The sequence below is a fragment of the Solea senegalensis genome, linkage group LG14, assembly GCF_019176455.1.
Source record: "Solea senegalensis isolate Sse05_10M linkage group LG14, IFAPA_SoseM_1, whole genome shotgun sequence".
NCBI lineage: Eukaryota > Metazoa > Chordata > Actinopteri > Pleuronectiformes > Soleidae > Solea > Solea senegalensis.
In genome coordinates, this window is record NC_058034.1 from 3,239,956 (window position 1) to 3,256,272 (window position 16,317).

The 16,317-nt window shown below is 38.0% G+C and overlaps 1 protein-coding gene across 2 annotated transcripts in view; it reads right to left on the reverse strand.

Moving 5' to 3' along the window:
- Positions 1–12,910, reverse strand: part of LOC122780589 (guanine nucleotide-binding protein G(q) subunit alpha-like) — a 32,962-nt gene extending 20,052 nt beyond the window's left edge. The window contains exon 1 of one of the 2 annotated variants that reach the window (XM_044043654.1): positions 11,724–12,910. In XM_044043654.1, coding sequence (XP_043899589.1) covers positions 11,724–11,859 — 136 coding nt within the window. In that variant the 5' untranslated portion in view covers positions 11,860–12,910. The remainder of the gene's footprint in view (positions 1–11,723) is intronic. The other variant, XM_044043653.1, reaches the window with a different exon arrangement.
- Positions 12,911–16,317: the final 3,407 nt, after the last annotated feature.

A 16,317-nucleotide genomic window follows, 5' to 3' on the forward strand; every position in this document is an offset into this window, starting at 1 on the left:
ATATTATTTTCTCTTGTCACTGCATCCAACCCCCAACAAATCCTCCAGAAACTAATTTTATATAGCTCAATATAAAGTTTATGGACAAAAGCACATGGGACAAAAAAGGGAATTCGGGTTTTATAGGGTTGAAGAAACTTTAACCAGAAATGAATTAGGAAAATAAAGCCAAGGAAGAGTTAAGCCGTGAGAATATCCCGCAAAACTGACTGATTTATATATACTAGCGTTATATGATGGCTGGATGAAACATGAATGCTGGTGTTCATATCACATGTATTATAATTTTTTATAAAAACCTGCATTTATTTTTAAACTACTTTTATAGGTTTAATGTGGCTTGTATCACCACCTATGTAGAATGTTAGGGGCCTCTTGGTATCATGACTTGAAGTTATTAATACTCATGTACTAGCTGCACAGTTGACACCTTTTTTCATCATAAGAATTAAGGTAATGTTGATTCACAGCTGTTGATACCTTGAGATATTGTAGGGATGGCAATGTGTCATTCTTGATATGGACCTGTGGTGGATTCAACCTGTCTGAGTTCACTTGAAAGACCAACCAATATCGCAAAACTTGACTGAATATATCTGATACCTGCAATGCCCCTGACACGCTTTTAGCAAGTTTGGGAACAGAGAGGACATTATTCCAGACCTGCAGTATCCTGATATCTTTAACTTCCTCATTAGCTTCCATTCGTCTTACTCTGGAGAGTCACTTAAAGTTGACAAGAGCCTGGAGGGAAATAAATGGACACAATCTGGATTTGTGATGAACATTCAACTCTGGAGTCTACCGGCTAAAGATAGTGTTGTTGTCATTGGAAGGATAAGTGGCAGGTTAGGATAATGTCAGAATTTGCATGGACAGTGTAATGTAAATAATTGCGGCGTTAACGTTGCTGTGCAGACACTAGCTCTTGAGATGAAATCCATTCCTTGTGGGTTCCCATCACTCCATCTTCTGCTCACCGTGAGCTCATTTCATAACGGCAACTCATCTCTGCCATCTCTCTGGATGTGTGGGGATCCGGTAAAATGTTCTCCCATAAGCCTGTGTCCGACTGTTTTGGCACAACAGCTACCCATCTTGTGCTGTTCTCCTATGACCTGAGCTAATAAGGCCCTATCGACACAAAACATAAACACTCTTTTCTTTGTCGTTTTGAAATAATTTCACATAAATATTACATAATTTCAGGAAATGTCTTCAACCACATGAATTACCTCCCTTTGGAGGGGGTAGTTGGAAAGAAAGCTAGTCCAGCATGACTTCCAACCCCAAAAAAGAAACTTAAAAAAAAATGAGGTGACAAAACCTAGTGTCAACATAAGATAGTTTCAGAGGATAAAACACAGCCTCATGTGAAACAAGTATGTTAAGCTCATCTGATGAGGGGAGCTCAGGACATGGAGCTTGGATCCCAAAACATTAGTATATTTACAGTTTGCAAGTGAAACTCAGCAGGCAACACATTTTCTGTCAATCCTGCCTACCACAGGTTTAATTGCTGAACGAGTCTGTGGTGCTCCACATTTTGTATGACCTGAGGACACCCATAACACTGACACTCACACATCCAGTCTCGCCTCCCTTGCCTTCTCAAGCCCTTGGCTATGTGAGCAGGATTCCAAGTAATGCTGTGGGTGTCACAGAAAAGAACTTCAACTTTGCTTAAACATTACATCTTTAAATGGTAACAGTTGTACATTTTGTTTGCTGTACCATTAAGATTTTAGCTTCAAGAGTTCCAGAATTGCATATATATATATATCTTAAAAATAGTGCAATCGGGCAGTCCACCCTTGCTGCTTTTTGGATGTTTTGTATGTCAACATAGAGCAAGCATACTATAGGAGCACATCAAGATCTAAACTGAGAGCTTTGGGGATTTTGGGGGGGAAAATCCCTGACATACTTTTCCTTGTAAAGAAATTGAAATTATAATACAAATATAATAAAAAAAATAAGGATATTTCTTGTGTAACATAAATATAGTCAAACTTTGCTATCACACAAATAATTTGGCTTAAAATTCAAGTGTTAAGTTACTTTCTTTAAACAGAATTTTGCTGATTTCATGTATTTCTTGATCAATAAATATTTTGTGTAAGTGGCAAATGTATTCAATGAAATAAATATGACTCATTGTCATTGCAACAGTCTATAAAACCAGCAAAAGTCATCACAGATACCTTATACATCACGATACAAAGATATCCAAAATGTAAGGCAATGTCTTATCTCATGTCACCATATAGATATAATATTAATATATTGGCCAGACCCATGTAGTAGGCTTGAGAAGTTTACTTATGAGCATAATGATGTGAAGTCAATGATGTCACACTATGTCCCTGCACACACAGTAACTTAAGATATCAATTCTTCACTGCATCAATCTCTTAAACTTCTCGTCAGTGCCAGGGACTACAGGAGTGACTACAGGAATATGCATCCAGCCCGAAATGGTGCAGAAAGCATGACCAGCCAAACCAGCAGCATTATTTATTACAATCCCTTAGTAGAGCTGCAACCTCCTTTGTTTATTTACTTTCCCGACTAAGTGATCCCCATGTTGTTTTCTATTTCAGCTTTTTTTTCCTCCAAGTTGCATGTGAAGCACGCACCTCTTTTACACAATGCACAGCTGTTAAAGTGACACTAAACTAATTAATATGGACATTTAAATGGTGTCTAGTGTGTTTATAAAGTCATCAACTGGGACAAAATCTGTCTGAAAGTCAAGTAACAAGATATGAGATTTTTCAGGAGGTAGATGTATGCCAAGAAAAAGCTGATTACATTGACAAGCAATTTAAATGGGATTTGTGGGCCGGCAGCACACAATATGGGATCGCATACCAATATGAATGAGGTGACGACTTTTGTTGTTCTTCTAACAAGTTCCAGTTAGTCGAAATGTCACTTCAAATTCAGGGTATTTGTGATAATACGTGATTCTGTCATATTTGTCTCTCTGTCTTGCTGGTGTGGGTGTTACACTCCTCATTCTCTCCCACCTGCCTGATCACCTAACTTTCTATACACAAATCACCATTGCAGCCAGTTTGGCATACACTCTTGTCTACCAAGAACAGTCTACTCTCAGTTATCCTTGAATATTCTTCTCAGTTTAACTTTATTTTTTTCTTCTTGAACACATATTTGCCTTTCAGGCTCTGCCAGCAACACTTGCTACATAACTCCATATTTCCTCTCCACCATTCTCAAGATTCACTCAACCTCATGCTCGATATGGCCAAGAAACATGATCAAAATAAAATGTTTAAAAAAAAAAATAACAATAATAAAAAAAAAAAAAATCAGTCAATATTATTTTCATAATACAGGTCAGATATTCAAAGATTGATTTTTGCTCCCAAGTGGCAGGTTTTTGCACAATGCCTAAACGTGTCCATATACATTTAATTTTTAAAGCACTTGAATATACATCATAACATAAAAATAATGTGACAATTTAATGTGGGCCATACGTTTCTGTCATAACAAGCTAGACAGGCAGTGACATGAGAAGGATTGGGCTGTCTTTCACAGGCTGCCACATACCTTGCCGAAACTGGGTGTGTCAACATCAGTTCACTAAGCCAACAGAACAGCCAGACAAATAGTGCAGAACTACAAACATCTACACTTGCCTTGACTTCGTACCACATTGCAATACTCAGTTTTGTTTTGTTTTTTTTTGGGGGGGGGGGTTATCTATAAAGTACAGTACATATACATAAGACAGCATACATAACCCTATGAAAGAAAAGTTAGGATGGATGACAGAACTAGTAGAATTGCATTACATAACAAGTATACAAAGTACAAGTATTTATTGTATCTACAATAAAGACAAAAGGCTGCAACTAACTGGCTCATTAATTGCAGTCCTATTAGTAATCATTTACCTGATTAGTGTGTAGCATTATGGTGCCCTACACTTTTTCACATGTAGCTGAACACTATTTTTAATTTAATTTAGTAAGTCATCTTACTAAACTTACTACAACACATTTGTTCAAAGGAGTTGTTCTTTCCTAAAGAGGATCTTTAGCATGACAGTAACATACCAATGTGAAAAGCCAAGACAATTCTGTCTATATATAGCTAGCTAGCTAACAATTTAAATATCTTTCCAAGTCACAGAAAGATGTTATCACATTATAACGAGAAACTATCTTATCTTGTGATAGTTTCTCGTTACAATGTAAATAGAAAAAAAGAATACATATATACATACATATATACACATACATACACACATATATACATGTATATACATATACACATACATACATACATATGTATATACACACACATATATATATATATATATATATATATATATACACACACACATATATGTATGTATAGATATATATATATATATATACACACACACACACACACACACACACACACATACATACATATACATATATATATATATATATATATATATATATATATATTCTTTTTTTCCTATACAAGAGGTACTGGGTCGGCCCAAATAAGTCCTGGAACGCAGGCAGGCCAAATCCAAGAGGATCCTGCCAGAAAAGGATCTGGCACAAATGAACCCCTGCTGTATATCCTGACTCATTTCAGGTGAATGTCCTTTGCTTAGTGCATCAGCTAATTCATGTATGGAGAATATGCTCCTCATAGGGTTAATTAAAATCCGACTTATATTGTGAGGTTTCACATGACAAATACTGCATGGGAGCATAAGGAGTTGTTTGATAAAGTGAATGATAAATGTTTGTCAAATGTGACTAATTTTAGCTTTCAGCTTACATATTTCTGGAGTGATTCTCTGCGCAAAGCACAGTGTTGCTGCTCAGTTGTGCATTAACTCCTTAAAATATGGCATGCTTGATCATATTAATTGAAAGCTAGTTCTTATTTAAATAAAGCAAACATGATTAATATTCAAGTGATACTTCGAGTTTCTGAGGTGTGGTTGTGTGAGATACTGACACATAGTCAGAGCAGACTACAACTGTCGACACCTGTGTGTGCCCTCCAGGAATGGAAATTATTAGGACTGTCACTTTTTTCCAGAAGTCATATTTGAATTAATATTGTGACAGGTTATTCCTTCAAAGTTATCCAGTTGTTCACTAACCCTTACCCACATGCACAAATGTGATGACATTATATTACAATTACTAACGTGAGGTCGATCATTTGATGCACTGTCTGTAATGCCTCTTAAGCTGCAGGTGAGTGCAGAGTTGTTGATTAGATTCTCATCTACAGTAAGGAACCTGAAATACTTCCACACTCACATGAAATGAAGAACACAAGCAGAATTGTGAGCAAGAGGATGTTTGTTTATGCCCTTAACTTTTACAGCAAAACCTTAGGTTCTCAGAGTAACATAGCATCGCCGTCTTATTTTTCTGATGAATTCAAAGTGAAACTAGGGATAAGCGGTGTTCACCTCATCCTATTCTATGCACATGGTAATTACTTCTGATGGTGCAATGAACTTCCAGGCTGTATATTTTGAACTCAAACAGAACTTTTAACAACAGGGTGACACAGCAGCATTGTAATAATTGGCACACATAACTGACATGCTGCTAATGTACAGTGTTTAAAGTAGGAACTAAGAAAAAGACGTGCGTTTCTGTTTTTAAACTTGTGTGTTAAGGCTTGGTCTGTTTTAGCTTTCCCATGTAATTATTCTATTGATTTGTCCTTTTGCTGTGTCGTTCTTGTGTGTTATTTTGTACTAAGATTTGGGATGGGGGGAAATCAATACAGCGAAATATTGTGATATTTTGTGTGGCGATTTTGTGGTGTCTCTGGCGATTCCCACCCCAGACTAGCATTGATATGTTGATTTGTTGTCGCCTTGTTACTCCCCTTTCTGTCCACCTCCTCTCCCCTGCCCCTTATTTTCCATTCAAACCCAACCGGCCGAGGCAAATAGCTGCACATCTTTGAGTCTAGTACTGCCAGGGATTTATTCCTGTTAAAACACTCACTCTTGTAGTGCTGCCTTGTTTGAAGTTTGTAATTAGCATTACCCAACATAGTTTTATACCTACAACTTAATACGATTATGTCTTAAATAATATTCAAACCACAAATGATGCAATTTTGTCAGGTAGGTCAGATGTTCTGCTTTTTCAATATGAATATACTTTCACAAATAGGAAATATATGAACAATTTGTGCAGCACTGCAGTAGTACATGTTACACAGGTTTTTCCATTTATACTATTGACTTAGACATCAGTCAACATCAGATCCACATAGTAAAGTGTCTCACTGTTTGCACACGGTCACAATGCGTGACAAACTTTTCTGTTCCTTTAACACCCGTTCAACTACTTATTAATTCAAATATCTATTCAGCCCACCACATGACAAACTCAAAATGGATTTAGGACATGGATATGATCAAGATAACCATGTCCATCCCTTTATGACCACAGTGTACCCATGTAATTGCTACTTCTAGCAGGATAGTACCATGCTATGTAGCTCAAATAGCAAACCTTGAACCTGACAACAGTTTCTCCCACTGTACTGAAATGCCTTCCACAGTCACAAGGGGCCTAGTTTAAAAAGCTTGCACAAATTTTGGAATTTAAAAAAATAATAATTAAATAAAAATTATGATCATCATCATTGTGCAGGACTGTTATCTACGATCAGTTTAATTGCCACAACTGAAGCCAAATGGGGAGGGGAAAAGAAGAAATGCAATCACAATGCACAAAAGATGACAAATAGTTTATTTGGCTCTGCTAGAGGATGAGGCAAATGGAAGCTTCAGGGAAAGCAAGATAGAGGATTTTCAGAGACCTGTCAGATCTGTTAGCCAGTGATGATGAATGGATTGTGAGCCAGTTCCGACTGTGTCCTGCTGGATCTCTTTGCCCCACTGGATCCAGCATCAGCGTGCACAGAAACCCTAACCCCCAACTGCTTCTCGGTATGGCGACTACATTAGCAGTGACTACTGATTCCTTTTTTCCCAAATTTTAATATTAATCTGGAGGTGGTTTTTGAATATTTGTGGTCAACTACGGGCGTTACCTGAACTTTTTAAAAATTTTGTATGCTGTTATGCACCAATGACACCAGAACAAATTCCTTGTATGTGCAAATCATACTTGGCAATAAAGCTCTTCTGATTCTGATTCTGATTGCAATAGCTGCGCTGAACTGCAAGTTGATTGTGATTTATAAAGGAAAACTAGCATGGGAAGAGTGTGTGTGTGATTTTATAAATCAGAATATTTATGTGCGTGAGCATTTTCTGTTTTTTATTTGTACACCAACTTTTCAGGAGTAGTTACACAGTTTTAAAAATGAGGCCCCAGATCTCAATCCAATAGAGCACCATTGGGATGTGGTGGAACAGGAGATTTATATTATGAATGTGCAGCCGACAAATGTGCAGCAACTGCATTATGCCATCATGTCAGTCAGCATGGACATGGAAACAATTTCTGAGGAATGTTTCGAATGCCTTGTTGAATGTATACTATGAAGAATAAGGGTTAAATGTAAAATGGTCCAACTCAAGCAAGGCTTACCTTGTAGTGACCAGTGAATAACTTAAATTGACATAAAAAGCACTTTAATAGGAAGTGGTGTAATTTGAAGGGTAACACTTGCATGGGATTCCTTTCATATCCAGGACTTCAGCTGATGATTTAAATTACTTAAAATAATAGCAGTAACAGGTGTAACACAGTCACTCCAATAATTAAGTTAAGGTTAATTAAGAAAAAAAAACGTTGTTTATTTTCTAAAGGAAGTTCAAAAACTGGTATAGTAATTGCAGATCCCTGAGCTCAGACTGTACATGTTAAATGTACAGTCTGAGCTTTCATTAGCTACAGAGCAAAAGGCAGAGGACTCCTCTGACCCTGGCTCTTCCTCAGCCTGCATGTCTTCCATGCATTAACTAACCACACCACTGAGGAAAGACAGCCTGTTGCTGATAAACAGCTGCAATAATTACCTCCACTTAAAACATCAACAACTACCACACAACTACCAGTCTGCCTCAGTAGGTAGCACAAGCAAATTTCACAGTCCATCAATCCACAGTACTACAGTGAAGCCACTACATTTAAATAAACTTTGTGTGGAAATTGCAAATGGAAATTCAAGTAATACCCAGCTTTAATAGTTCAAGCTAAAATGTATATATTTGGTTTCAGATATTACACAAGCCCTGTACATGTATGAAGAATGGTGCAAAGGCAGAAAAATTGGGACTGAAACTGTTCACTAAAAATAAACCAATGAAATAAGTTGAATGCTCACATCAGTCGTAGCAAAAAACTGTCCAGGTGTATCTGCAGTGTGAGTTCTACTAAGCAAAGGCATGTGGATGAGCTCTTTGTGATAAATTGTGATAAAAAAGCTTATTATTATTATCATCATTATTATTATAATAACAACAACAACAACAACAACAAATTTGTCCACCACCAAAAGAATCATTATTTGCATAGTTATGTTAAAGTAAAAGGAAAATATTTGCAAAACAATGTGCGGTTACATAATACATTGTTTATATATGATTGTTGACATCTTCATCAAAACAGTTTGGGTTGTGGAGGGAAAAGGGATGTCTCCCAATTCTGTCTCCTTCAATGAGTCATGGTAACAGGATTTCATCTCTGAGCAGGAAAAGCAGGACAATATTGGTATCTCTGCTAGGGCTGTCCCTTTTTATTTGAATTCCCATATTATTTTGAACATTGGATGTCATTTTCACGGTCGAAATGCAGTAATGCAATAAGTAGTACCCCTTAGAATCCAGCAAAGGACACACATAAGGTTTCCTACCATATCAAATGAGTGTCAGCTGTAAGCACAGCAGGCACAACATCTTAGAGATGTAAGCCCGATACTCCTCCCTCTCCTCTCTACGGATAGCACCCGCTGCTTTTGATGAAGATACTTGGCGTGCACCGAAAACCTGCTAATAACCTAACCTAATACTCTCTGGAAGCTGTCTGTGTGTGCCAGGGACATCTGCGTACTCTGAGCTTGTGTTCTTATCAGCAGGCAATACTGTAAAAAGAGATTCCTTGCAAATAATGTCAGAAATAAATATGGGCCGTTTGGTTCTATGCTTTAACATAAAACGGATTACCATTATCACAATTTAGTTGTTAGAGCCTCCTCCTGTTGTCAGTGATTTCCCTTTCCCTACACTTATAAGTGCAGTATGTTATGAATACACTACTTCTAGCAGCACTGTTAATGAAGTAACAATAATTACATTTGTTAATAAAATAATGAAAACTGTGGTTGGTGGTGTAGCAAAATTTTGCAAAAAAATATTATTGGCACTGTATCGATAATGTCAATTTCCCCAGTGTGGGATCAATACAGTCTAATCTAATTTAAAATGTTTTATCAGATATTGGCAAGTGCTAGTGCCATCAACAATTATTTTTCTATATTTACTTATTATGCACAATAAATCAAATGTATGTCTACATCTGCTGTGACTTGAGTAGGCAAAATATTAACTTTACTACAAAAGAGACTAAATGACCTGCAGTTGGGCACATGGGGAATGCGTGTGTGTGTGTATATATACATACACTGTTATATGGGCATTTGTTATCCACACAGTGGATACCGGCTAAAGTCTGATACAATGAAACCCTAACTTAGTTTCATTGTAGTGTGCAGTAGTGCTGGGCAGCATGATCAGACATTTATATCACGGTATTTCAACGGTTTCATGGTATACAACAGAGTGAGTGCTCCAGCGAGAGAGGTGAAGGTGATTGCGTGTGTGTGTTTGTATTACGTGAGTGATCAAGCAAGGGAGAGTGCGTGGCAGAATTATGTGTATTGGTTAACGTAACTACATACATTGGAGCCCTAACATGTGTTTACTGCTAAGGTGGTGAAGAAAATTGCTCATTGATGCAATTGCTACCACAGTTACTTCTTCAGCTATGGCCTTAGCATGTGTGGTGCAACAGTGTAAAGGGTCCCTGCCCAAATGGTGTTTTGCTGTGCCGTGTTCCGTTTTCTATATACTAGTCGTGTGATTCATATCAGAAAAAATAAAGTTTTCGGTATGAATCTGTATATCACCCAGCACTAGTGTGCAGTGAACAAAAGAACAGAATTTTCAATCATTGTGATATTACATTTAAAATGCTCAACACTGCTCTGCCAGTCTTCCTTCAAAATGTGTCTGTAGGTGGCATAGCCTATTCTCTGGAGAACAATTAATTCCCCAAACAGATATATTATTTTGGTGACACAGTTTTCTTTCCTCATGCAATATGATTACTGAAATGCCAGGGCAAATATGGATATTTTAATTAAATAAAGCAGTTCTAAAGTAAACAGTCATCAGAATCCTGCACTTATAGCTTTTTACAGACATTTTGTTTCAAGTCAGACAGATATCATGATGTATAGCTATATGATTGTCTTGCAACATATTGATGATCACAGAATCGAATCGTGATATTATTGGTATCATGGACCATGTATCCATGCGTATCGTGAGGTACCCTGTGATTCCCACCCCAAAACTGAAATGGTGACACACATGTGATCTAACTCCATGGTTGTCAAACTGTGGCTCGTGTACCACCAGTGGTACGTGAGCTTCTTCTGGTAGTACTTGGAGAAATATCAGAAATACCGTCTGAATATACCAGGGTGCATATTTGAAGTGGAGCTAAGGAATTTAGACCCAAGTGTGCAGAAAATTAAACGAATAACGAAATAATTACAATAACCACCTTACCACTCACTCCATCTTAATGTAATTTCAATTTACCAGTGTCTGATGTATAAAGGAAGAGGACTGTACTGGGTTTATTTACATAACATGTCATTTAGCAGACGCTTTTATCCAAAGCGACTTAGAGTGGAATTGAGTACAATCAGCGAGGGGTGGAAACTTGCGACCATTGCGGCCATGATGTCTTTCGCGCACAGGGTACCGGTCTTAACCACTGAGCCACTCCACCCCCCTATTTAGACCACTGTATATCAATGTTGGTGATAATGGTGCTACTTTGAGTGCTCAATATTTTCTCAGGTGGTACTTGGTATAAGAAGTTTGAGAACCACAGATCTAAGTAATAGCCATTTTTAATTTATTTTACTGTGGCTGTCTGTGGTCAAAGATGGATGGTACAGTAACTATAGTAAGAATCACATGCAACCTTTAAGTCTGTGTAAATTAAATACAACTAAAATGATCAATCTTATCAGTTATAACTCTCCCACTGCTATTTCCCGTTAAATGGGAAGCACAAATCTTGTGGTGACATGGGTCATGCAGTTGTGCAGTTGTGGGTGCAGTGTTTTGCATGTGAAGCCTGTGCAAAACAATCAAAACCATTGTGTGTGCGTGTGTGTCTGTGTGTGTGTGTGTGTGTGTGTGTAGGTTCTAATGAGGTGGAACCTAATTTCTGAAGCTGTGGAAGTTAGGATAAATATGTTAGTTGTTGTTACATGTAAAGATGAAGGTTTAGCTATAACCTATTATGGCTTGGACATAAAGGTTATATAGCTTAGAGATAAGGTTTTGGTTAGGCTATCCAAATGACTGAGAGTCAATGTAGTGTCCTATTAGGAATAGCTACGTAAAACCAGTGTGTGTGTGTGTGTGTGTCAGAGTTGAGGTGAAGCACACTTCTCCAGTCAAGTGTGAGTCAGTGTGGATGCAGCGGTCTTACCCAGCAGAAGCAGCTTCAGCTCCCGTCTTGAATCTCTCTTGTCTCGCCGGATTTGTTTCTCGATCTCAGCGTTGATTCGTTTGGATTCCTTCGCCTCCTCACTCAGGCAACAAGCCATCATGGAGTCTAAAGTCATCACCACATGAGCTAAAAAGCCCGTGTGACAAGGGGCGCCGGGCTACACCTCACACTAATTTATCAATTAAATGAAAAACACTCAAGAGTTACTTCCAGACGCTGTTAACCAAGTTCACTGGAGAATACGGCCGTTCCACGTCGAGGGTGAAACGGTATGAAAAATTTGACAGCTTCGTCAACGTCTAAATCATCAGGCTACGGGGTCTGACAGCTGATCACAGAAGATTTACAACACAACATGGCCATAAACATGTACGATATTCAACGACGGTGCAAATTACCATTTTATTTGCAGCACTTTTCAGAGAGGCTGATATTACTTGGCGAGCTAAACGTTGCTAATGTTGCAAACAGGCTACCATGACAATACTGTATATTTTTCCCTTCCCGTGTAACTACAGCATTCAATCATAAAACGGTTATGAATTTAAGAATACAAACTTCGGCCCCAGACACAGTGGGACACAGTTGGCTGCCACTGCCACTGCCACATTTGTACAAACACTGCGCTGGTTGCCCGGCCGAGCACAAACCTAGCCGCCCCGAAAGCAAAGCCTTACGCCCGCGCAGTGACAATGAGCGCCCGTCAAACTGCCCATCCACTGTACAAACAGAAGGGCAAACTCCAACGTCTACAAACGGCTCGCCGAATAATAACACGACTAAAACTACCGCAAGACAGCGGCGTTTGGAGCTGGTGTCCTCTCACAGACCGCGGCTCCAGTAACCAGGATAGCTAAATGGACAGGCTAATTGTTACGGCTAGGTTAGCTCAGCTAGCCATCCCTGGATATGCAACAGACTCGCTTTAAAACAGCAACGCTCGGGTTGACAGAGGACCTCCGGCAAAATTTAAGTTTCCCCAAAATAGTTCTCCTGGACTCGACTCGTAAACGCGAAAACGCCTTACTGGCAGTCACATCTTAATCCGTGCATTTGACGGTTCTTGGTGATTTTTCCTGGTGGTGGTGATCATTCCTCGTCACCCATTCCTAAACCCCGGTGTGGCGCTGCTGCCTCAGCTCCTGCTGCTGCTGACGTAGTTCGGGATACAGTTGATTGACGGAGGCAGATCGAATTAAATCAGAGCTTGTGGGTGTTGAAGGCGTGTCTTTACTGAATGATTAACCTGTCATGTTTGGTTGAGCGGAAGGCTTCCTCTTGGAGGCGTGTCGGCGAAAAGCGGCTGACATTTGACTGGATGGACCACGCCCAGCTCCTGTCAAAGACCTGCATATATGTTAACATAAATGATAATTTACTTGAACTGCATTATTTTATGTCAACATTTAATACTGACTGTTCTATTAAGACTTATATGAAAGAGACACAACAATTCCAATAGTCCATATTCAATCAATTAAAAACAATCTGAAGAGAATACCATGATTACATAACATTAAAATGTATTATATGGACCTTGTGAATAAGCGCAATAATACGTTTCTAAGACAATATCACTGTACAAGCAAGTAAATAAAAAAACACTCTTAATCTTCAAAATTAGTCTCAACAAATCTGAAATATCAGCCATTAAAACAACATTTTTAAAATTTCAAACTTCCCCCAAACATAAAGAAATACACTTTAAAACAATAAACGACATACACCCCTCCAATTAATTTTTAAGAAAAATATTTTAGTTTGATGTAGAGAACTGTTCTATGCTTTTGATATAATTCAGGATTTATGGAAAGTGCTGCACAACTGGATGTCTTCCAAAACCATAGATGCAGATTTCCTCTCTTTTCAAAACATTCAGATCATGGGAGAATCTGTAGCAAATAAGAATTGTTGAATTTCTGGTAAATATTATTGTAACTAAATATTAAATACACACAAGTGTTGCCCTCATGGTCTGCACTTAAAAACAAATGTATTCTGCTTCACCGGTGCCTTGAAATGATTGATAATGCCCATGCTAGAAAACGACAACAACAACATCTGTCCGTGAATCCTCTGTTACAGTCTGCAATCTCATACATTACACACTGTATTTGGAAGTAAAAGTACTTTATTATGAGTAAAATGCAAAACGTGTAATAACTGCAACATTTATGGCATACTTTGATGGAAGTTCTAGATTTAGCAAAATGTTTCTAATGACTTAGTGTACTTTTAAGAAGTCAAATGTGAAAAAGTTGCCTCATGTTCTTGGTTTGCAGTAACACAAAAATGAAATAATCAGTCATGGGTATCCTGATGTTACATTACACTAAGCTTTACTTATTTATTTCCCACTGTTCCGGCAGTGTTTACTGGAGCAGAAAGATGATGGTGATGGTGACAGAAGTAAATAGCAAACTATTTCTTAGGTGTTTATTTTCAGTTTGTAGCAACTTGAAACTAAACAAATTCGCTCTGTGTAAGGTATTTTCTATTGGAATGAGCTCGCACACAGTGTTGTTGAGCCAAGTGACATCTTGTGGACACAGGATGCAGTTGCAAGAGTAAGGTTCCATAAAACGCACCATTTTAGAGAACTGTGGTGATAACCATTCTTGTATAAAGTACCTGAAAGGGAAGGGAAGTGTCTATAAGTGTGTATATAGTAATATTACTGAAGTTAAAGTCTTTTAGTAGATGGCATTTACTGTACCGAAGTATCAAAAGTCATTTTCTGATATAAAATGTACTTAAGTTTTCAGTTCAATTCCTAGCTCAGCTAGTCTATTTGTGTCCTTGAGCAAGAAACATAACCTCATGTTGAAGTGTGTGAATGGCAAAACTGTTAAAGCAGCTTATGAAGACTAAGCTCTATATAAATACAGACCATTACTACTGTAACTCTTCTTCTTCTGATTTTATTTGGTAGTAACGAGTAACAAAAATAGTTAGGGGAAATGTAGTGGAGTAAAAGTAAAAGTTGCTAGAAATATAAATAACAAAGTAAAGTACAGTTATGTGACTGTAACAAAGTATTTGTACTGAAGTACAAAATTCACATTACAACACTGGTGATAACTTCTGTGTTCTTTAATCTGAAGCAAATGCTCGTCCAAAAAAAATATAATCCCAATTTTACGTATTATACATAAAATACAAATATAAATGTGTTGAGGCTCAAATCACATTCAAATTCTCATAATGATAAACTGTGGCAGTTTTGAGTATGAGCTCCTGAAGACACACAATATAACTCCAAAGAACAAAGTGATTCAGGTGTCAACACAGTTGGTATGTTTGGTATGATCAAGAAAATCTTTAGTCATGACTCACAGGATTACAGCCTGACCTGCCTGCCCACAACGCACCAGGCTGCTGATCATATCGCAAGACTCCACCCACCACAGGAGTGACTAAAGTGACTGTGCTAAATGTCCAATAAAAACCCTTTGCAGAAGCGGAGTTCAACAGGAAAATTCTTTCCTTCTTATGATTTGCATTTTCCCCTTTCTACATTTTGAGGCATTCTCCGAACATACTTAAAATTCAAAAGCTTGCACCTGCTACTCAACAAAATATAAAACATCAGTCCCGTTGCTTTTAGATATTATAATGTAGAACATATTACATACAGTATTTCATGCTATGGGCCACATAAAAAAAATGAATAAACATGTCATTCAAAGGGTCAGAGGGCAAAAGAGCAGGTGCTTGAGCGCCACCTGGGGTTGTGCCCGTCCATGTTCACAGGGTGTGATGCTTGTTGTCAGATTAATTATTGATCATCCTGTTTCCTATACCAGCCGGCAGCAGGGGACAAAGTCTCCTCACTCTCTTCTCCCGTGGTCTCTGTGCTGCTGTGGCTACGAGCAGGATTTTATCAGACGATGACACGACTGTATATACATTATCGTTGTCGCTGTTATGGGCAGTGATGATAAAATAAAGTTAAACCTATAATGTTCTGTTCCACTCGGTCCACACCCATCCATTTTTGCATGTTTCCTCACCACACTCTGCCAACACACTGTCTTTGATTTTTAGTCCTCCACCCAGCCCATCCACCCCTTCTTCTTTCACTGTATCTTATTTTACATAAAATAAAATAAAATCTTGACATAATGTTGATTTCATCCAAAAAAATGTATGTGTTTTGACTGAGTTGTTTTTTAAAAAAAATACTGATAACTAAATGACCTTTTGAGGATAATTATTCATCAAAGAGCACATGACATTGGAGACCCATACATTCAGGGATGAAATAGATAGGCTGTCTGCTGGCGCTCATCTTATGAAACTTGTTTACCTAAATGTAAGTCAAATATCACACAAACAGGTTGGTACAGCTGTGCTTTTATGGATCCACATCCAGTTACAGCCACTTGGACAGCCTTCCTAACTATAACCAAAGTTTGTCAAAAACCAATGTTTATGCCAGAAAATGTCACAAATACAACCCACACACACACACACACACACACACACACACACACTTATCCCTCAACAGTTGTGAGGACTTTCATACACATAATGCATTCCTGACACTTATACCCTACAATCATACAGATCT